The 23,942-nt window shown below is 39.3% G+C and overlaps 2 protein-coding genes across 7 annotated transcripts in view; one reads left to right on the top strand and one right to left on the bottom strand.

Moving 5' to 3' along the window:
* SGCE (sarcoglycan epsilon) overlaps positions 1–6,015 on the top strand; it is an 86,896-nt gene extending 80,881 nt beyond the window's left edge. For 4 of the 5 annotated variants that reach the window (XM_075211789.1, XM_075211791.1, XM_075211788.1 and 1 more), the window contains 3 exons: positions 1,166–1,215; positions 2,623–2,657; positions 5,671–6,015. In XM_075211789.1, coding sequence (XP_075067890.1) covers positions 1,166–1,215; positions 2,623–2,657; positions 5,671–5,721 — 136 coding nt within the window. In that variant the 3' untranslated portion in view covers positions 5,722–6,015. The remainder of the gene's footprint in view (positions 1–1,165; positions 1,216–2,622; positions 2,658–5,670) is intronic. The other variant, XM_075211792.1, reaches the window with a different exon arrangement.
* Positions 6,016–9,885: 3,870 nt separating this feature from the next.
* Positions 9,886–23,942, bottom strand: part of CASD1 (CAS1 domain sialic acid O acetyltransferase 1) — a 40,391-nt gene continuing 26,334 nt past the window's right edge. For both annotated transcript variants that reach the window (XM_075211793.1, XM_075211794.1), the window contains exons 13-19: positions 22,603–22,759; positions 21,565–21,644; positions 19,832–19,933; positions 19,464–19,604; positions 16,926–17,003; positions 15,938–16,030; positions 9,886–14,042 (exon numbers count right to left, since the gene is read on the bottom strand). In XM_075211793.1, coding sequence (XP_075067894.1) covers positions 13,788–14,042; positions 15,938–16,030; positions 16,926–17,003; positions 19,464–19,604; positions 19,832–19,933; positions 21,565–21,644; positions 22,603–22,759 — 906 coding nt within the window. In that variant the 3' untranslated portion in view covers positions 9,886–13,787. The remainder of the gene's footprint in view (positions 14,043–15,937; positions 16,031–16,925; positions 17,004–19,463; positions 19,605–19,831; positions 19,934–21,564; positions 21,645–22,602; positions 22,760–23,942) is intronic.

Below are 23,942 nucleotides of genomic sequence, written 5' to 3' on the forward strand. Positions count from 1 at the left end.
TGCCCCATAGGAGCTTTCAGTCTAGATTCCCTAACACACACAGACTAGGGTTCATTGTGTCAGCAGCCAATTAACTTACCAGTATGTTTTTGACGTGTGGGAAGAAACCAGAGCACCCAGAGGAAACCCACACAAAACCATACAAACTCCATACAGATAAGGCCATGGTCAGGAATCAAACTCATGATCCCAGCGCAGTGAGGCAGAAGTGCTAACCACTAAGCCACCGTGCTGTACCATGATTCTTACAATATATTATTAACTCCATCTTAAGGCCGAAAGGTCTAAGGTGCTTTGATTGTAAATTAGCAATCTTTTCTTTTTTTAAAAAAATACTCGGCACCTCCAATGTAAAAGTGTATCTGATGCCTAGATACAGTTGACCTTATCAAGAGTCAGGCACAAATCCAGTTAAAGAGTGCAAATTTGCACTTGGGCAAATCATGGTGCAAAAATACTGCCTGCTTTCAGCATGGGATTTAGAGTTGGCAAAAATGCACTCCTCGCTGTCAGCTCTTAGTGCGTCCCACAGATTAGATTTGCCTTCCTCTGCAGTGCACCATGGTACTACCAAGGTCCAAAATCAGACTCCTAACTCTTTTTTTTAAAAAAGCAAGGTCATTAAAGTATTTATTATTATTAGTTAGTAACCAATGTTTTATACCTCCATGCTAATGTGTGGTGCAAATGGTAAAAGATCACAGATTCTGGAATGTGGACTAGAACTGGTACAAATGATAGCCCAGGACATACCTGATCGTGCACCTGATGGTGACCTTGGCCACAACAGACTCCTCTTCTTGGCACCTAACATCGCTTCTCTGTAATGTTGCATGGGAACTGATCAATATGTAAATGAGTGTCAGCAAGTCATGGGAGAAGCAGTCCGGGCACCCTCAAGCAGCTGGTGCCCTGTGCAACTGCCTCAATGGTTTGTAGGCAGTGATAAGTTCCAGGTAGAACTCTGCACGTGACCTCATGTCTCTGGGACATTCACCATGAGTATGTTGACTATTTAGCATTGAACGTGTCCATACAAATAGTGGTTGACATATACAAATTGCGTTTGATGATTACTTATTGCTAATAATGAACTCATTTGATGACAGCCAAGTGTGTCTATTAATTAACATGTAATTTCAACTGTCTTTATTGTCTTTCCTAGGACTTTACCGCATCAAACTCCGATACCCCAACATCAGCAGCAAAATGCAGGTCAGTAGAGTTAAAACACTCTGGGTACTTTCCGGCTTAATTCCAGCTCAATGGAATTAGGTTCACGTGTGTGAGAAATGCGAATACTTTAGTATAAGCCAGAGGTAAGCAACTTGTGGTTCTCAGTGTGTAGTGGAACAAGTTCTAGAATGCTGGGGATTGTGATTCCATGACAACTGGAGAGTCAAAGATCGTCTCTTTCTGGTCTAGTGTAATGAATTTTAGTGAATTCAAACAGTTAGGTGGGCAGGACACCAAAATGATCACGTACAGACTTTAACATGGAGCATAAAACAAAGTGAAGAATCAAATACGTTGAGATTATCAAAAAGTCGTCATTTAAAATTGACCGTCTTATCAATTAACTGCAGAACTAAAACATTAATGAAAACTTATTTTTATTAAAACGCAATGGAAATATGACTGTATTTATAGAAGGGGAAGTGACAAATGAGCATTTCATACATTATTCCCTCATTTGCTGAATAGGCGGCCTACATGATGATCTCTCTTGAGATGGGCTGTGCGTTATAAACGGGGAACAGTGAACATTCTATCAAAATTAAAATTATTTGCCCTGATTCTAGAACTTTGGCACAGAATGCAATGGTGATCATAGTTACAGTAATATACAAAGGAAGTACGGACAGACATTTTATTTCTCTATTTATAAAACCTGTGGGCATTTTTTTCCCTCACGCCTCCTCCCAACCATTTAATATGCACCTGTCTTCAATTTCCACGCATGTACCTGACGTGTTCAATAAGTAATTGCTCATAGGTGATATTAGGCGTTTTATGTTCATTTAAATTTCCATTCAAGGGAATAGAGTGATGTTCAAATAAAAGTCCATCTGGACGTACCCTTAAACGCATTCATGACAAGTAGATTTCGCTGCCTTTTATTACATATGTATTTAGTAACTGCATTTATATTATAGTGTAAAGTGAAATAAGAAGAATAAAAAATTAAATAAAAATAGATAGATTATTTGGTCATCAAAATGTAGCCCTAACTTAAAATGTTATTTATTTTGATTGGGAAGAATTTGTTTTATATACTCTGCACCATTGCTTTTCACACTGTCTTAACCCCCACCGGGTACAAGTTGTGGATCTGCTTTCGAATTGGATATATCAAACTGTTGAGATGCTAAATATTCCGCCTGTCCTTCTGGATGAACAGCCACAAAACAAGCATTGTTGATGGGGTCTGGGGACAGAAAACCACCACTGTAAATGCTGTAGGTAACTGGTTTCGACATGATGTGCAAGATCCAATTTTATTAGCTACGACCAAACCAAATGTGGTGCCGTGTAAAGTGTTGTACAGGAACTGTAGATACAAAGAGATTTTGGGGAATTCATTAAGTTCTTCCTCTTTATTGCTGCTTTCGGGATCCACAGGAGAGTTTCACATGACAACATTCCAAAGATTTGAGGTAAGTACAATGTAAATTTCTCAGCGATTGGCATTTAAGTGCTTTGTGTTGGCGGTAAATCAATCTTTAAACAATCAATAGAATATAGACAGGACTCTGCCAACCAAGAAACACATTGCCCGCTTCCCTCAGGATTCGCCGGCCGCATGGATATGGCTCCCATGTGTTCTGGTTTTCCTAAGAAAGTCCTCATTTTCCACCCGAGAACGAGCTTACGATCCTGAATTGCCCGTAATTTAACAATCGGTGAACACAAATAAACAGAATAAGTGGGAATAGACTCCTATAACTGTTTTACCTTCTGTGGGACCTTAAGTGAAGTACATGGTGGATTTTATGGCCTAACAAAATTTCAGATAATTGGGGTGTTCTGGATTTTTCATTTCCAAATTTTGGGAGCCCTACAGAAGTAGTAGGAAGTGTTTTGCCCTCGCCGTAACTATCAAAACATTGTCTAACTACATTGCAAAGAGTTTCAGCAAAAGTGGGTGGTAGACCTGGAAAAACCACAAGGGTAGATCTCCCTGGTGCACCAACCACCTTCACTGAACACGTGTCAACCTTAGGTGGCATTTTGCTTTGGTTTGTCAGTTAGAAGGTTCTTAAATGGTGAGATTAACCTAAAACCAAATATAAATAACTTTTTCAAAGCGTTGCTTGAGTAGATTTCCACCATTTCCAGGAACAGCCCCCACCCCAAACAATAAATGTCCCCCTGAATACACCTTCCACCTCTTAAATCTCATTTAAATAATATTATCCTGCAAAACAAAATCCGCTTTTTACTTGTGGATGCAGAACTAGGCGCATTTATGATTCACCAAGATGCGAAAGACTGCGCCACGGTAGATGCTGCTATTTTCATGTACAAAAGTTAAAGAATAATGGAAATGTAGAGGCTAAAATGGGCCTAAAACTAAAGGAAGTAAAATAATTGTATTTATAACTAAAACTAGAGGGCTGGCTGGCAAATTTTAGCCCCGGGGGGGGGGGGGGGGGGGGGGCAAAACCTGACTCGGCGGTCTATTAGGAACATTTTAAAGGGAAAAAAATGCAAGTGGCTCAGTCCCAACCCAAGGTACTCCACTAGGACCGGCCCTGGGGGCAAATGTCCGCTGCCACTGACAAACTATTAATTAGGAAACATGAGGCATCATTTCTTATCTGTGATCATCTAAAATCAAGTTAAAATGTGTTAGTTGTGTCCATTCATTCGCTGCGGCATAAAATGTGGCCGACGATTACTAATGACGAAAAGAAGTTTAAGTATCCTGTTTATTACAGAACAAGGGGGGATGTATTAAAGTGCGTTGTATTCAAGCTGCAATTTAAAATATGTCTTTTTGTGTATTTTTCAAACTGAGCAATATATGAAAGTGAAAACCACACAGGAAGGTGCATTTTTCTACACCAGATGGCAAACCACATGTCAGGTTTTCATCCTGGGATATATACGAAACTGCACAGAAAGATGCTAATTATTTAGATATGATTCTCATTGGTGAGATGGGTGATGTCACATGCATTTTCAGTACGATGCCTACATATAGGTGCCTGAATTACAGTTGATCATTAAAGTGCGTCAATCAAACTAGCCACAAAAATACACGTAGACACATATATTATGTTTGCTACAACTTTAAATATGTCATATAGATGCATCCAGAGTACAGATGTGTGATAGTCATCATCAAATAAATCAAAATCAGACCGAAACACAAATGTTTTATTTTGCATGATCAGCAGTTTACCATAAACCGCACGTGGATTGTGTCTATAACAAACGCAACACATAGGATGTTATTTTATGCAAACCGCAGATTAATAAATAATACGGTTGGCATCTTAAAATAACAGCTGACAAATCAGGAGCAGGTTTTTGCATGATCAGCATTTTGCTATAAACCACATGTGGTTTACATAATTGTTTTCTTTAATATTTCTTTATTGAGGATTGAATATACAGACAGATAATCAATAACAATCAACAGTGCATAGGAAGGCAGACCTCATATTTTTTTTTACAAAGACAAACAAGGGGATTGAATAAACAGTAGGGTAAAGGAGGGAGGGGCGTCCTCAGGACTTGGAACACTGCTTGGTGGAGTCAGATCAGGAGGAAAAGATTAGATCTACCTAAGCCGTTATTGTTAAAGTTGGTCATGCTGTTTGGTGACGAGCCGCCCACAACAAGGGAGAGGTTTATCAGCCCGCAGACACCACCAGATATCTAGTGGGAACCCCAAGCTCCAGCAGGACCCCAAGACACCTGAGTGCCTCCTGTACCATCTAGACTGGAGGAGCTAGCCATAGTGAATTGAAAGATTTGGTCAGTTTCTGATCTCCCCAAATCGCGGTTCCATGATATTACGTAACTTGGCAGTGAGCTATACATGTTTAATATTAACATTTTCTAGATAATGAAAATTTTGTGCCTGGGATCTTGGGGTGCACAGCAGAGATCCTCAAAGATAATCCTTCCCCACCCCCACAAAAATGGTCTTGTCTTGCATACAGTGTCTGGTATATGTATACGTTCAAGTATAGGCAGACTTCAGAAAAGGGGAGATTCAATCACTCCTGCAAGACATTCTCTATCAGCTGACCGCTCCTGAACACCCTCCCATCTGACCACAACATGAAAGCCCCTGATTGTAGTACCAGTGTAGGTTTCCATCTTTTAAAACCACCACACATATGACACAATTTTATGCAAACCGCAGTTTAATAAATAATACTGTTTGCTTTGATAACCGCATCTGATTGGTGGCAGTTTTAAAAATCAATTAATCACACTTTGATACTTCTCCCTAGGATCCTTCTGTGGTTAGACAGATATAGTACAGCCTGATTCGTCTTCAAGATATTAAACTTAGACAGTTGATGTAAGATATAGATGAGTTGGGACTATCTAATCAGACTTTGTAATACTCACATATCTAGATTTTTATACTTGAATTAAAATGTTTATTGTGCCACTATTTTGCTCTGAATAATAATTTGATCTTGGCAGGTCAATGGTATACCTGAGGAGCGGAAACTGACAGAAGCGATGAACTTATAACAAACTCGAGAAGAAAACGAACATCAATTTTTCTACAAACTTTGCGGCTTTAGATCACCGATGTAACCTGCATGGCTATGGAACTTATCTGCCCGTTTTATTTCAGCCAACAGATTTTTTTTTATTTTATTTGAATTTAGGGATTTTGTATGAACATTTTGTAAAACTTGTAGGGTAACTAAAGGATGTATATGTTGGATCAATGGACAATCGTTTAATACTGGTTATTTAAGACAACAAAAATACACTGCAAATGTTGTACATGGGGATCAATAAAACCAAATTCATCAATAATCAGTTTCAGTCTAAAATGTTAATGAATTTGTCTACAATGAAAATTATTATACAGCAGTACCTTAGTTTCATTTGAAAGGTGGTTTAGATATCAGTGATGAGAGCAATTTACTATTTTTGAGATCCGGTAACTACGAAAATATCTATATAATATCTATATATTTGATATATGCAATACTTTTCAATCTACTCCAGTGAATACTACATTTGTTTTCCAGAGGCAACTATAAGTTTATTTTAGAAATAATTGTGTTTTTTATTTTAAGATAATTCTACTGAGATGATTCTGCCCATGCTTACTTTTATGTGATTTTCCACAAGATATCGTCCTCGACTTCTCTTGATTAGAACAATATGGAACACTGTGGACTTGATGTTAAGATAGGAGCAAAGCAAAAACAAAAAGGAGGAAATTTGCTCCTAGACATACCATGTCACACTGCAAGGGGTGCAAATTAATTATTATTATTTTTTGCATGTAAGGAAAATACTGGCTGCTTTTTAATGTAGCACACAAATACTTGATAGCTTTATTTTTTACAATGAAATTTAAAGTTGATGTAAGACATGTCCTTCCCCAATTATAAATCTGTCCCCACATTTTAAATTTACCTCCCCCTCCAATGCAACATGGTTTTGCTAAGGTGCAAATTTGCTCTTTTTTTTTTTTTTTTTTTGCTTTGCTCCAAACTCAGCATCAGGCCCTGTGTATGTACTTTATTCAAGGTCTGATGGCATGATAGGGTCCAGGATCAAAGGTTTGCACTTAAACGTTGATTGGTTTCTGAATGGTCTGAGGAAAATACAGACAAGTGTAAAGGATTTGTGTGTGCAGAGCAATAGCGTGAGGACTCATTGCAAAACTTCATGTCTGTTCTTTTCCCTTGGTGACCAGGTAAAGGGGAACATTTCTTCCCTGTCACCACTGATGAGACAGAGTGGAGTCATTGTGCTTACTAGCATTGGGATTATGTCTCTCATACAGGGAAGGCTTGGCACACGTCGCCAAGGGCTACATGCCTTCCTCCCATCATCACCAAAGGGTTTAATTTTGCAGTGTAATATATTCATGTGCAGACATTTGCCAATCGAAATGTACTGTCCTTCATGCATATTTAATAGCCAACACATATATGGCCACATCAAGACAGTTCTATATGTACATTGAAACATCATTCTATTAAAGGAATGGAAAGTAAGGAAAAGTTTTGATGTCCGAGACAGGTCCACCTATAACTGGGGCGTGATTATCAAGTTGCCTGATGATTGGTTTTTACAAATTTATTTGTCCCACTTTGCCAGCATTGACAAAACATATAGGGCGTGGGGGCAGCTTAAGTACAACATAGCTAGTTTGTACAAGGGGCTTCAATTTTTTTTTTCCTCCCAGAATTCAGTGACTGTCTGAGAAGATGTATGATTGTGTTGTCTTCTCATTGCGATGGTCATTCTAGTGTGTGTAAGATCAGCAGCACTACTGGCAAAACGTGGCCAGGGTCCGAGTCTCTTCTTTCCCCTTTGGGTGGTGTGTGTAATATTAGCTATTTTCCTTTTTGTAGACACATCACCACATTTACCAGTAACTTTTCCTTAATACTTACATCAAGAGCTGATGTTTTCTTTGAAGTTGACAAACATTGTTTGGAGTTGGAGCGCCCTTTCTTACAACTTCTTCCCGCATGACCTTTTTTACCAGTAGGGTTGAAAAAGTACCACTACTGCCAGTTCTAGTAACTGGGATGCTCCTGATCCACAGACTGATCCATGATTGACAACAGGAGTAATGCTGCTTGTAGTCGGAGCTACCTGTAGCTGCCCCCACACAAGGAGGGACTGTTACCTTGCAGTTCAGACACAGCTCCACAATGCAATTCAAATTAATACAATTGGTTCATAAAAAAAATAATATATTTATATCTTTTTTTGGGGGTTGTGCTGTCAAACACCCTGCTTTAATGGCCGCTAGATAGCACCAATATGATACTGCCCCTCACACAATAGCTTTCAGATTCAAATACTTGGCTTTTAAAAGCAAGAAATGCTTTGTTTTATTGCCCATTCTTAATTAGTTTACTAATATACTTGTATTACTATACTACCAGCAGTCACTGATTGTCTACTCTTCACTCATATATCATCTGCCTAGTATATACAGGCACCATCCCGCTATTGTTGCTAAGCTAATGCAATAGTATTATTTATTTATTGTTATGCCCACCCTGTTTCATTCCAGGTGGTCACATTTATTCCACCTGTATAACTACTAGTACTAGTAAATCTTAATTGCTGAATTCTTTCTCCAGCGCTGGAGGAAGGGGGCGGAGCCAGAACTGCATGCCTGATGAGGTCACAGAGCATCCGGCCCATCACCTGCGCTAGGGGGTAAAGAGCTTAGTTATGAGGGAGACTCTAAAGTTGTCTAAATCATCCACGACCTGGCTCCACAAGACTCTTTCAAACAATGGTACCCGATGGTATTGTCTGTTCATAAACTGTGATCAACAAGCTATAAAACCTCTACACTACAGCAAATAAGACGGAAGCCATGGATGGATCTAGAACAGCCTCATCCATCCCCCATCATGACTGCAACTGGCAGGGAGGTACCCTTGTTTGAAACAGGGAAGTCTGCTCTTTTTATACAGTGGAGATCATTAGTTGATATTTTCTGACGACCACCAGACAATATATACCATTGATGTTGGAATGTGACGAGCCCAAAAAGTGACAAACGTCGGCTCTGCACGGGGTGAAAGAATGCATCAACTGCACAAGGGTTAAGTAGATTTCATCACAGATGTCAGACTATACAAGGACTGCAAACTAGAATCAAAGTGATCAGATAATCCAAGTTCTAGCACTTCAGAAGTTATTTCATAGCCCTACATTATAAGATTTGTAGTATAGTTTAAAGGCATACAATCTGTTTTCATAAAAACACTGCCTTAAATAATTGATGTAAAACATGCGTAAACCTGATGAAAGACACAATGATTACAGTAATGAAATGATCACACGCCATAAGGCAGTATTATGCTAGATGTTCCTGTGTGAGAACAAATCACAACGGACAATAATTAAATAGAACACGGAGCATTAAACCGGCTACATTTGGCTGTGATCAATGTTCATTCTGACCACACACAAGCGGCCCTAATGGGCAAGTTCTGTGCTCGTCTCCTTGGGCAGAGAGGCCCAATCCCGTCCGGTGTACTTGAGTCCTGTTTGTGGTGTGGGAAGATAACCTGATGCACTGATGGCTGTCTTTTCACCACATTAACCAACGTGCCCGATGATGATGATCCTATACATTTTGATGGGATAATTATCGTGCATCGCAGTTGATCTAATTTTGGCCCGCACACGCTGTGAGTGTCCGATATAGCTGCAGATATGGCAGAGTGTGGTTAACATTAGATTTTTACTTTCATTTTATTCCTCTGTAAAACACGAAACATACGGGATATTATGTCATTGTTTGTTTTATTTACCTTGGCCAAGATAACATTAAATATCACTCTTATAGTGTGCCTGTCGCTCCGGGAGAGTCATTTTGTGGGCTGAACTAATATTTATGAGAATGAAGCCTATCAATTCACTAGGAACCTATAACATCACTTAACAGAACCTCAGTGATGTCACTGGTTCCTGGAGAATTCTCTGGCTGCCTCCTGCCACATTGATGTCCCCGATTCCTAGTGAACCAATCGGTTACATTCTCATGTTTGTTGGTTTACTTTTACTTCCACTGTGTGTAGATGACAAGTACAACTGAAACTACAGTCACTAATTTACTATGGGGAAACTAACACTTTCCTGGTAATGCTGCTTTCACCATAAAATATTTTCAAAGAAAACACAGGAATGCCATTTGTTTACCCATCATTTACTCATTCAGATACTTAGTATACACTTCATAACATAAATAAAGAATAACACCAATCAAAAGACCTTTATCAGGATGTAAACACGTGCACGCATGTATAAATAACATAAAATAACATAATAAACAACACTTAAAACTTCACAAAGATCATTCAAAACAGCCGAGACCCCAATGAATTATTATTGCATAAAACAAAACAAAACAAAAACCACACACTTCTTTATTCACCATCTTCAAATGGGAGGTGTAAATTTCAGCCACCCAGTTGAATTACTTAACTAACCAATGTCCAACGTGGCTTGGCAAATGAAATAGATGATTGTACAACTAGGTCACAATTTCATTGATAAAAACATGTTCTTCAAGCAAAAATAGACAGGGACTGGCAACACCGTTCTTTGTTAATTTTCTCATTAATTAGTGGTTCTTGGTTCAATAGCAATGAATAATAATAACATTCACCTGCTACAAAATATACTCCCTGTTCTCCCAATTTATTTTCCTATTGCAGTAATTTCTGCTGAGTTCAAGGGTTTGGCCATTTTTGGACTAGGTGCTACACCTGTGCAGCAATTCAGTGCTGCACTGGAGAACTGGAAAAGCTGATAGATTAAACTGCACATGACAGATACGTGGAAGTGATTGAGGAACCTGAGAGGACACGCTGCCTGCACTAGGTGTCTGTGTACCTACTGCAGTAGAACAGTCTTTGACCCAGTGCATAGAAAAGCCTGTTCCTGGCTCGGATACCAGATTAACTGCTTTAGACAGTGTGACAAGTAGAACGTTTCACATCCTGTATATGGCTCATTTACTAACATTGCATTTAGGTACAACTTTTGCACTTAAAACACACCACCAAATCATCAATTAGCTTTTACGTGTGAAGTACAATTTCTGCAATGAAACCAAGTGCACATGCTGCACCTAAATGCAATACTAGCAAACTAGCCTTTATTACAAAGCTCCATGAAACAAGGAAAGGGTTAGGATGGCTGCCTTGGACCATAACCTCTATTGACTTCTCATCTATTACTGATGGGTAAACGTATCAAACCTGCTAAAAAGCAAAACTGGAGGTGTTGCCCCTAGCAACCAATCAGATTCTAGTTATCGTGTATCTAGTACATGCTAGAAAATGATTGTTAGAATCTGATTGGTTGCTACGGGCAACACTTCTACATTTTCTGTTAGAAGGTTTGATAAATCTACCCCATAATCTCTTTCTAATAAACAAACTAACTTGCATTGTTCAGGGTGTGCGCGGACTCCATTTGCATCCTACTAATTGGAAGTCTGTTGTCGGCCAAACAAGTGCCAAACATACCCCCTTATGAATCTCCAGCCCTATCAAGTTCTCCAACTCATAAACTGCGGAAAGTACTGTATCTGTGCAGACCATTGTGTACCGGTGAAAGGGTCATATCATACAATGAGCAGCTGAATGCAGATAACATGACTATCGGAAGATACCACCTGACCAGCTGCTGGCCTCAGGTATGAGATAACAACGGTCTCTGTATCACAGATCCTAGAAGCTCTCTTCAAATGTCCCCAACAGGTAATTCCGCTATATGAGGATTAAATTGAAAATCAGATTAACTAACTTCTACTCAGTTTGTGAAATCCACATTATAGAGCTTTCGATTGGTAGTAGAACCAAAACCCCCAAAACAATTTGGTATTTCACAGAAGAGGAATAACTGTACTGTCTTGTCTCTTCGTAGATGTCTAGCAAAACTCTCTGTAATCAGCAAATTAGAAGTTGTTCACTGTCCATTGCCATAATTCCATGAAAGTAGAGCCCACATCCCATCCCATGTCACTGACTGGGAGCCCTAGAAGTGTTCAGTTAGCAGCAATGTAGGTCACAGCGGACTTTTTCTACCTCGCTCATGTTTACATATCACAATTTTGTTGAAGAGACAATGAGAACAAACCATTAATATTTTCTTTCAGGCCTATATGGCAAAACTTCCCAATCAGAAAATGTCAATGACGTATAACAAATGCAAGTTAGTATGAAACACCCATTTAACTTTAGTAGATAATTCTACTCTAAATTGCAGGGACTAGGAGAGCACTGGGAGGGACTACGAGGAAGTCAGAAGACCCACTGAACCTCCCAAATGCTGAACTCCAGGTAACACATTTTGGTTAGTGTTACTAAACCATTCCTTAATGTGTATGCGTAGATGCACTTAAAAGTTTTATTTTTGGGGGGTTTAGTTCCACTTAAAGGAAAGGCTAAGGCTCTCTGTCTATGGTCTGGACTGAATCATTAACAGAACACTGCACAGACTCACTGAAAATAAATATATACTTTTATGTTTCTGCTTCTTCTGGCTGCCCCTATATTCCTCATCTACAATTCTGGACATTTTCTGCATGGCCCCCCAGAGCATGGCCCCCAAGCCACGAGCGCATACTTCTTTTGCAACGGATAATCTGGACCGATTGGGGTACGATATCTTGTAACGGATTAAAATAAAGTTTTTCAAAATAAATTTTATAAAAATGGCATTAAAAATATGTACAGTTTTATCCTAACTAGGTTCCTGTTTAACCTGTACAAAGATCACACAATCATACACACTCACACACTTACACACATACAGTTCAACACACAGAAGGAAAAACAAAACAAAACTCCAAAGCAATGCCCAAGGAATTAATTATCATAAACTTCTCTTCACTAGCTGATATTAAAGGAGAACCAACAAAACGTAAGTGTATGAATTAAATAAACTTGAGCAAATTTTTTTTTTATTATTTGTTAGAAAAAACATTTATAAATTATACCCATCCCCTAAACATGGTGTAGGCAGCATTTTGTGGGCTGGAGCAAATTTTATGAAAACGCAGCCAGCTAAGAACTAGGTTCATCATTGAGGCATGAGGCGTGTGCCTCATGCCTTAGTAATGTCACTGGTTCCTAGAGAACTGATAAGCTATCGGCACAGCCCATGCAATGGCTGCCTCCCCCATATGCAGAGGACAGGTACACTCAAAGTACTGATGCTTCTCCCTCTTATTATATTGCTAGCTGTGGAGTGTATGGTCTCCGACTAAGGGGTAGTTATCTAACCTTCTAAAAAGGAAAAGTGGAGGTGTTGCCCATAGCAACCATTCAGATTCTAGCTTTTATATAAATGATAGCTAGAATCTGATTGGTTGCTATGGGCAACATCTCCACTTTTCCTTTTTTTTTTTTTTATAGACGGTTTGGTAACTCTACCCAGGAACCTCGTTTACGACTACCAGGTGAAACAGTGCCACTTGCTGGTTATTAAGACAGGCTAACGAAAATACTAAAAGGGAGGAGCGTCATAAGTAAACAATAAATATAATAAAAAGCACGTTTTCCTTTTATTACGAAATAAATTACCAAGTTCAATTATATTTAATTTTACACCATACATTTAAAAAAAATATTACGCTGTTGGTGGTTTCCCTTTAACGATTGCACATCCTCTACGCCGCGCATTTCCTCATGGTTTTCAATATTTTACATAGGCTGACTCGGGGAGCGCTGCAGAAATCCAGCGCCCTCGCACAAAGTAAAGATCGGCCTCACAGCTTGAGTGGTCAGTGATGCTTTTCAAGCGCTCTCTCAAAGTCTTCCGACAGCAAAAAAGTCACAGACATCCACGCCGTACCTCCACTATAAAGAAAAGTGAAAACGGAAGTCATTTCTAGAAACCGCTGCCTGTATGTACAGTGCTATCCCCCTGGATGCAGTTGAGGCGGCTTCTACATCTCAATTCACGGAGCTTCTTAGAGATTATATTCAAAAAAGACATAATCGAAGTGTCCGCTGAGGCTCCGCAGCCTCAGACGTTCCTGCAGTCTTAGATTGTTGTTCCAGTTTTAACATGATGTCCTGTTAGTGTTGGAGGGCAGCTAAAAACATGAGCAGGAAAGTGAAGCCGGTGATGCCCAGTAAGCTCTTTATAAGTGCCGAGCGATCCTTTGGGACTAAAATCTGGGCCAGGTCGTTGGTGATGTGGGAGATTTCATGCGCCACGCACACAAATATGAAAGTGCTGATGATTATGTTGAGCATCGGGTTTCCAGGTATGAGTACCAGTATCCCCTTCGTGTCAGCTGCCAACCATATGTGATACTGGCAGATGAATAACTGGAAGGAAAAATACTATGTTACTGCAGCGTCTTTTTACCATATTAATATTTACATATCAAAAATACCTTAATCGGCAGCAGAGAGTGGAGTGTTTTATGTTCCAAGATGCATATGGGAGGTAAACGTTTTGTACAGGAAAAACACCAGTCTCTGGATTTAATAACACAAAGTGAGAGAGCTCAAATGAAGTGCAAACCAAAGACAGCAAATACAACAGTGCTCCTGTGGACACATTATTAAGGAAATTATAAAGTACTTGCTTGGCTTTAAACTTTGCGAACAAACAAATGGTAGATAATATAAGTCACCAAAATCAAAAGAGGCAGGGGGCCGTGTGGGGTTTTATACAAGTCACAACACCACCAGCTGACTTCTTATATTTCACAGTATATACCTAAATTGCACAGTAGGGGGGGCACTGTTTCTCATAATGCCACACACCGAAATTTAAGCGCACAGACACTAATAAGTGCATTATCTGCTCCCGTAAATCTATTCCTGCCATTATCTCCTCATTGCCTTTCTCTCAACCCATTACCTACATACAATGGTGGACATTTGTGAAATGTAAAAGGTTTGATGAAAAAAAGCAGCTCTGGTCCAATCATGCGCCTAAATTTAGTGCAAGTGCACCTAGTTTTACACAAAAACATGGCATGGTGTTACAGCGCAAGATGGAGGCGGAGGACCAGAGGTTTGCACTGGCTGAGATGGGGAGTTGGGTGGAGTGAAGACTTTCCCAGGAGAGTAGATACATTGTGCCCTTGTTCTGCAGAGCAAGTTTACTGAAATAAGGTAATAGGGTGTATGGGACACATTTTTAGGGGTGTTCCTTGTTGTGTGGAGGTGTTTGATGACCTTTTGCACTATGCCATAAAGACTTCAGCATTGCCCCTCAGAGATGCTGGTCTTCATAGTTTTAATACACCTCCGTGTTGCATTTTAATGGAGAATTATATTCACAGACAGACTCCGAGCAATGTAATGAAGTGTTTCACAAACACAAAACTGCAACATATAACACACTCTCCATGTCTCATCCATCTTGTGATTAATTTAAGCCATAAATGACCCTAAACCGAGGTGTATTTTAGGAGAACAACTGAAAAGTTTACAAAAAGGGGTGGAAGTAAAGGGGTAGGGAGATTGGTCTTTGTGAGGTTCACACTTTGCAGAGTGCGTCTCATGAAAAAGTTTTCTGCCTCTCTGTATGCCAGTTGTGCAGTGTGTCTTGCATGACATCTCTCTGCTCATGTCCAGAAAGTGGTTGCACACATGTGTCTATGTAGACTATGCAGCGATTCTAATATTTATACTCCCCTGCGCCTGAAGAGGGGAGACGGGGAAGGGAAGGGGCGGTCTAACATAGGCCCAATACAGTAAAGGTGTTTACTGAACGGCAGCTCATGCAGCCCTGCAGAAACACACATATACTACGCCTGCTAGGAGGTGGAAATTTTGCACCTGCCCTATGATTTTTTGAAAACCAGAGGCATAAACTGCCAATGAGGACGTATCTAGAGATGTATACTGCTCTTCATATGGATGGAAATAGACTATTTTACTGTGCTCTTTTTTTTCCAATATTTTTAAAGAGTAATTTAGAAGCATTTTGCCAACAACTCTGCACCAGCCCCAACGTGTGCAATATTAAGCGCACTGGATGGCTTTGCGCTTCGTAAGTGACCTCTTGCAGCGGCTGCAACATTATCGGGAGATAATATGGAGAGTGCAGCCTACCAATTCACTAGGACCCAGCGGCAGCAGAGACTGAGTGAGGTCTCCGATTCCTAATGAGTTGATAGTGTTGTGGTGATACAACCAGAACTGAGGAAACATACAGACAGATTCTAAGTGAAGCTAATCACATTTAGACACTATCACGTACTTACTTCCAAAGAAATTTTGCCAAACCAGGCAAAGAAGGAGCTATACACAGAGCGCGCATATCCAGGAATGTTCCTTATAAGAACAAAAGCTAAAATCTGCATGTAACAAGAAGAAAAATAAAAGAATTAGCATGAGATACAAAATGTTACCATACTTCTGTAACTGTAGCAAGACAAAGTACAGCAAGGGTATAGACATAATTCCATTATTTGTTTGGCTAGATAGTCTCACAATCTCCGAGTAGAATGCTGCTCCCAAATGGGGTCACAAAAGCATTGGTGGGTAACTTTGGGCATGAAATCCTAAATACAGTACTTTACAGTAATGTAATGGGGCAAATGTTATACAAACTTGGACAAGACAGGTAGGGCAGGGATTATCTGAAAGGGGCTATGAAATAACAAATATAAAAGGTCATGCTTATACCTTCTGCAGCCGGTCAACAATGGTATGAATGCAAACAGACACTAGGGCAGGCCTGTCCAACCTGCGGCCCCCCAGATGTTGTGAAACTACAAGTCCCAGCATGCCCTTCCAGCTATCAACTGGTTGTATACTGGCAAAGCATGCTGGGGCTTGTAGTTTCACAACACCTGGAGGGCCGCAGGTTGGACAGGCCTGCACTAGGGGGTATCCACAGATGTAAATGCAATTAGAGCACTTACACAATACATATGCATGAATCACCACTGAAAACAGTATGTCTAATCAATTTAATATACATAAATGTACATTAGTTTCCCTGTTACTGATTAACAAAATGTCACCTTAGAAAAGAATTACATTTTCTTTGCATATTGTACCATTTTCTTCTATTTGTAGCAATGTTAGGCAGCCTCTGGCTATAACTGTGATGGAACTACAAGTCCCAGCATGCCATATAGAAGGAGAGCCACAGGTTTCTTAACTCTGGAGTACAGAACAATGCCAATTGTAACGGTTCTCCCGTGATTCCTAAACTCTTTTCTCACACACATAAATAACCATTACCTGTACAACAGAAACCGATGGGTGCATCTCATTACATTCTGTTTTGTTTTTACAACTGCTGGCCCAAATGGAATAGGTCTATGAAAAAAAAAAAGAGGACACTCAAGTTGATTGAGAAATATTTTTTAACTGCTTTGTAAAGTGAAATAACATTGAACGTTGCAAATAAATTTATTAGAGAAACTTAGTTGATGGTTAATGCTACTGATTCGTTCACTGGCTAAATGATTAACATTTAACATGAGTGGTGAGTGGGCTACAGAAAGTGCTTAAGGACTCCTCACTGTGGCCTTTGTTCCATAACAAACGTACAGTACATTTGCAGAAAAGCAGTTTTTTCTTTTAATTACACTGGAACACGTGTACAACGTGTTCACAAAGCTGAATATCTGATTCATGTTGGTTACATCATCAGTCAATCGCGTCGTTCTGTGCTGTGCAGACTCTATGTATATACTGATGCCGTAATGTACAAAGAGTGTAAGGGGTAATTACTTGGTCAGAAGGGCCCTATATGAATCTAATGTAGACCACATGAGGTCCTCATCATTTCTTTACATTCTCACTGCAGGTAGGAAAATGTCATTATTCTGCTACTTAATTTCCTACATTACTATTTTATCTGAAACCGGTCATCCTGATTGCATTAATTTAAAATGCTATATATCCCACAACAAATGTCTGGAGCGATTTCATAGCGTATTCCTCCTCAGACCTCCTAGTGTGTGGTTTAGTTCTCCAGTGTTGGGATTATGTAGTATGCTACAAACTAGCTGTGGGCTATTGTAAAGCGGCTTTTACTGAATTAATTATAGTGAAGGCTCCTTCTAACCAACTTCAGTGTAAACCAGAATGGGTGCACTGGTGTGTTTTATGTAACAACAGCCCACAGAGGTGCGGATGACTGCATGCCTAATTTACAGACACCGTATTGAGGCCACTTTATAATCTTATTTTTTACATTTGTTTGCCATGGTTGAAGAAGCAGCAGAAATTGCACACTTACTGACTGAACGCACAACATAAAATGCAAATGGGTCGTCTTGGTGAGATTAAACAATAAATCGCTTTTAGAACAAAACAGTGTAATTAAATAGAAAGAGGTTGATACAAATTGAATAGAGGAACTGTTAAAAGAATGTCACTGATTTTACAATCTGATTATAAAGGAGACATTACGCTGCAGCTATCAGACCGAGTGGTGCTTCATGTATATTATTCCTCCCCTTCTCTAGTGCTTCCTAATAGCAAAATTCCCTGACGTGAGCGTGGTGACAGCGATCATAGAGCACAACCGCAGGCCAACATTGGTACTGCACGCAATGTACGGGCAGAAGGAGTAGATACACGTCGGGTTCCTGTGGCTGATATACACTATATGGAGAAAAGTATTTGGCCACATCTGTTAATTATTGAATTGAGGTGTTTCAATCAGACCTGTTTCCAGAGGTGTATAAAAATCAAGCACCTAGACATGCGCACTCCATTTGCAAACATTTGTAGCACAAAATAGGTTGTTCTGAAGAGCTCAGTGACTTCAAGCGTGGTACTGTGATAGGACGCCATCTTTGCAATAAGACAGTTCATGAAATTTCATCCCTGCTGGATATTCCACAGTCAACTCAAGTGATCATTATTAGAAAGTGGAAGCGTTTAAGAACAACATCAACTCAGCCACAAAGCGGAAGGCCGTGTAAAATCACAGAGTGGGGTCAACGACTGCTAAGGCGCATGGTGCGTAAAAGTCGTCAGTGCTCTGCCGATTCCATAGCTGAAGAGTTCCGAACTTCCACTGGCATTAATGTAAGCACAAAAACTGTGCGGCGGGAGCTTAATGGACAAGTCTGGGTTTGGCGGATACCGGGAGAACGTTACCTGCCTGACTGCATTATACCAACCATGAAGTTTGGTGGATTAGGGGTAATGGTATGGGGGTGTTTTTTTTCAGGGTTTGAGCTAGGCCCCATATCTCCAGCGAAGGTAAATGTTAATGCTTCAGTATACCAAGTCATTTTGGACATAGCTATGCTTCCAACTTTGTGGCAACAGTTTGGGGAAGGCTCTTTTCTAATCCAACATGACTGTTCCCCAGTGCACAACGCAAAGGACTACAAAGACATGGTTTGATGAGTTCAGTGTGAAAGAACTTGAGTGGTCCGCACAGAGCCCTGACCTCAACCCTTCGCACACCTTTGGAATGAACTGGAACCGAGATTGCGAGCCAGGCCTTCTCCTCCAACATCAGTGCCTGACCTCGTAAATGTTCTACGAATGAATGGTCACAAATTCCCACAGAAACACTCCAACATCTTGCGGAAAGTCTTCCAAGATGAGTGGAAGCTGTTATCACTGCAAAAGGGACCACCTCCATATTAAACTATATGTATTTGAATACAATGTCATCACAGTCCCTGTTGGTCTAATGGTCAAGTGTCCGAATACTTTTGTCCATATAGTGTATGATGGGTTTAGAAAAAGCCAGTGGGCCACTAACCTTAAGGTGTTAAACGGAATATTAAACTTTTGTAAAAAACTTACCAGAAAAGAAACCACAGAAAAGAAGAGTAAAACGTTTGACACTTTGTTGGAAAACAGAGGCTCTCCCTTTCCCTCAGAGAGCACTTGATGCTTTTGGAATGCCAGGTAAATGAAAGCAAACAGCATACCATGGAAAACAGCCTAAAAATGTAAAATAATCACAATATAAATAAAATATTATATATGGTTCAAACATCTAAATATTATAAGTTCCACTATTAATCTCTCTAGCAGTCACTTTTTATCTCTGTCCCATAATCCTACAAGAGTAACATATCTGCTTTCATAACGAGTGCTGAGACACTACAGAATGTATTAAAAATTGTAAAAATATATATTCATAAAGAGAGAGATCATAAAAGACTTACGTATCGGTCTAACTTCCATCTAAACCACCACTCATACACGTTTCCGCTTAACTCGAATAGTTTGGATATCGGCCACAGAGAAAAGATATTCTCAAAAGATCCCTGGATGGAAAAAACATATCCCTGTTTTTACTGTTCATGATTACGGAGCTTAGCTTACAGTATTATGTACTAGTGAATCTAGCTATGTGGAGAGAACAACTGAATGGATCCCTGTTTCGAGACGTATTAGCGATTCTGATTTCCCCTTTTATAGTACTTAGTTGTCACAAGCTCATTTACTGACACAGCTTTCAGTGAAAACATAGTTACCATGAGCTCATGTGTGATAGGGAAGCAGTGTTTCCCATTGAAGGCTAAATGCAGGCCATTTTTCTGGATGCAGGTGTGCATTTGTGGAAGGCAGGGATCCAATTGTCCAAAACACCCTACACTCGAACCATGACAATTCTGTGTATTAGAAGGGAGAAATGCTTCTAGTTAATCAGTGTCTGCATTAAATAAACTAGAGCGCTGTCTACAGACCTAGGGCTAGATTTACTAAGCTGTGGGTTTGAAAAAGTGGGGATGTTGCCTATAGCAACCAATCAGATTCTAGCTTTCATTTATTCAGTACCTTCTACAAAATGACAGCTAGAATCTGATTGGTTGCTATAGGCAACATCCCCACAGCTTAGTAAATCTAACCCTAGACTCATTTTTGTGGAAATCTGAACTTTGACTTCAACAAAATAGCCACTGTTATGTTTTGGCTCTAGTGTTTTGCTGTGACTTTAAGAAGACAGACAATGCAGAAGTCACTTATACTGTGAAGCATTGGGCGAGTGTAACTGTAGCACTAACTGTAATTAGATGTGTGGGAAGATTAGTATTCATTTTGTAGCGTTGCATTAAATTACAAAGTATTATATTAGTTTGGTGAGATGGTCAAAATGGATTTATGTAAAGGAGATTAATATTAAGGTGGAATTTTTTATATTATTATTATCATAGATTTGTAAGGCGTCACAGTGCTCCGCAGCACCGTACAGTAGGGAAAATAGGACATACATAAAACAGGGACCTACAAGGTAGACAAAATAAACGCAGACATGAAAACAAAGGGTATGGATGACCCTGCTCATTATAGAGCTTACATTCTAAGTGGGAGAGGGCACAGCTGAAACAAGAGTAAATGTGTTTCAGACTGAAGACAGAAATAGTTGTGAAGGTGTATTAGTGTGAATAGTGTTATCGAGGATAAGGTCACCTCTAAAAAAGAGATAGGTTTTCAAAGAGTGTCTACAGATTTGAAGGCTGTGGGAAAGTCTGACTGAGCGTGGTAGGGAATTCCATAAGTGGGGCGCAGCACGGGAGAAGTCTTATAGGCGGGAGTGAGAGGAAGTTACCAGAGACGTAATTAATGTACAGCTTACTTTATGCCTCATTCTTTTGTTCTTCTTTAACATAATTTATTACATTTATATACATTGCACTTTTCTATTTATACTATTATTGCGCAAGTCTTATTTTCTTCCCCTTTCTTCTGAAATAAAGCATTTGGAAACCCCCCTGTAGAAACCCTGTGTTTGCCCCTAGGATGCTACCATTATTTCATTCTGTTCATTGCAGCCAATTCACTAATGATTTGGAATTAATAAAAGTGATACTGCGTCATAACAGGTACTACAAGATGTCAGAGATTAAGGTAAAAAATAGAGATAAAAATAAGGGAAAAATCCATGTACACTTACCTGAGAGCATGATAGAAGATATATGCATAACAGCAGGAAAGACAGTTTTAAAATTAGGCCAAAATTCCACAAGTAGTTTACTGTAAGAAAAAAAAAAGAAAGAAAGGATTTATTATTAATGTATATAGCACATGATCGTTATGTGTAGGAGACATAGAAAATGATTATGTGAAGAGAATGAAAAAAATTGAACATAAGGAAGAAGCCATTTTTTGGGCTGAACAAATATTCATGAGAATGCAGCTTATGCCTCAGTGATGTCACCAATTCCTAGGGAACTGATAGGCTGCAGCCTTGTTGGCTGAACCAATGTACACAGCATGGCTCCCACCATGTGCAAGTGTCCGGAACACTATGGAGGGTTAATAGAAAAACAGATCATGACAGTGGGGAGATTTAAATGAATATCTTATAATGCCTTATATTTTAAAGGGTTTCCTAGAATACTTATAAAACAATACAATTCTACATAACAGGGTAGAGAACTCACTCTATATAGAAAAATATGTCTGCATATCTGCTTATCATCACCCTACTGCATTACTGTAATGCCTAAGGTGACAAGTCATCAGTTCTAAGTAAACAGCGCCCTCTGTGGCAACAGAGAAGAATAATTCCCTCACTTTAGCAATCAATAACTTTCCAGCAATACATCTATTAGACATGAGGGCACCGCTATTTTGTACAGTTAAACGGGGCTGTTTATAAAATAAAAAATGTTTTAGGAGAAAGGGAACGTAAATTGTCAAATGGAAATATAAACCAAACAATAATATTTTTACTTTAATTATTTTAATGAACTACTAATGAATATTCATAACACTGCATGAGTCACTGACTTAATTTTGCACCTAACGATTTATAATTCTTTGATATATTTTATAATGCTGAAATGAAGATACATATATACATTCCTTTCATATATATATATATATATATATCTCTATCTATCTATCTATCTATATCTATATATATATATCTATATCTATCTATAGAGGACACATACACACAAATGCAATACATATTATTTATATTTACCATTGGCCATCTTCTGGGTAATCTGGGGCCATAACGCCATCGATCCATAAATCACCATGAACCAGAAAGTAACTAATGGAACAAAGTAATAGAACTGGTATGGCCGATCCATCACTATACAGAGTACAACCACCAAGAAGTTCAGGCGGAAAATCACCTGGAACACAAACAATATGTAAGTACTTAATGTCATTTACTGACAGCATAGATCAGATTCAACAAACGTCATTCAGTTCCTGGCACTGGCTGTCCATGAGCTCCATTACACTGTCAATTTGCACATTATGGTGTATGCAGTGTTATTAGCTACTAATACTTATCATCTCTCTGTAAACTGCAAAGCAAATGAACGTGCAAAAATATTGGGTCAACTGCGCTCCCTCAAATAATGCAGCCGTATAGCGAGAGAGTTGGGGGGAGGGAATCCACACTCCCCGAAAGGCAGATATGAAAAAGAATAACTCCCTAGGTGCATAGAGTAGAGTATGTAAGAAGGTGTCACAGAACAATATATAAAATAAACCAATGTTTACTCACAATGCAAATGTACATGCTAAGAAGTTCTGGCCAGAACAAAATAATCCATGTCAAAATGGAATAAATAAAACCCATATGGGCAAATATAGACAGTGGCCAACCACAATAAATACAACACAAAACAGAGACAGGGACACTGATAGCGACTCCTCTTCTGAATGTTTTATACTCACTGGAATGAGACTGTGCCTACCGATCTTTTTTACTGACTAGTGGGCAAATTGCTTAGCACTTATAGGGACCTGTTGGAATACCATCGCTATCAGTGTCCCTGTCTCTGTTTTGTGTTGTATTTATTGTGGTTGCCCACTGTTTATATTTACCCATATGGGTTTTATTTATTCCATTTTGATGTGATTATTTTTGTTCTGGTCAGAACTTCTTAGCATGTACACTTGCATTGTTAATAAATGTTTGTTTATTTTATATACTGTTCTGTGACACCTTCTTACATGCTCTACACTCTATGCGCCTAGGGAGTTATTCTTTTTCATATAAGCAAATAAATGAGTTTACAGAGTAAATGTCTTTTTACACCGTTCTAAGAATATCACACACAATATTATTTTCTAACAAACCCCCAGCATATGCATAACTGCTTGTTAGATACAACCTACCATAGAGTGTATCTAATATGTACCTAAAAATGAGAACATTCCACAGCCTGCGCTGTTATCAGTCAGAGTAGGCAGCTGAATTCCATCTGTTTTATGTACGTGTTAGATCATATTTGCCTACCCTCCCTAAATGTCCGGGAGACTCACAAATTTCTGAGAGAGCAGGGCATCCTCCCGCATGCAGCA

The sequence above is a fragment of the Mixophyes fleayi genome, chromosome 5 (genome assembly GCF_038048845.1).
Source record: "Mixophyes fleayi isolate aMixFle1 chromosome 5, aMixFle1.hap1, whole genome shotgun sequence".
Classification (NCBI taxonomy): Eukaryota; Metazoa; Chordata; class Amphibia; order Anura; family Limnodynastidae; genus Mixophyes; species Mixophyes fleayi.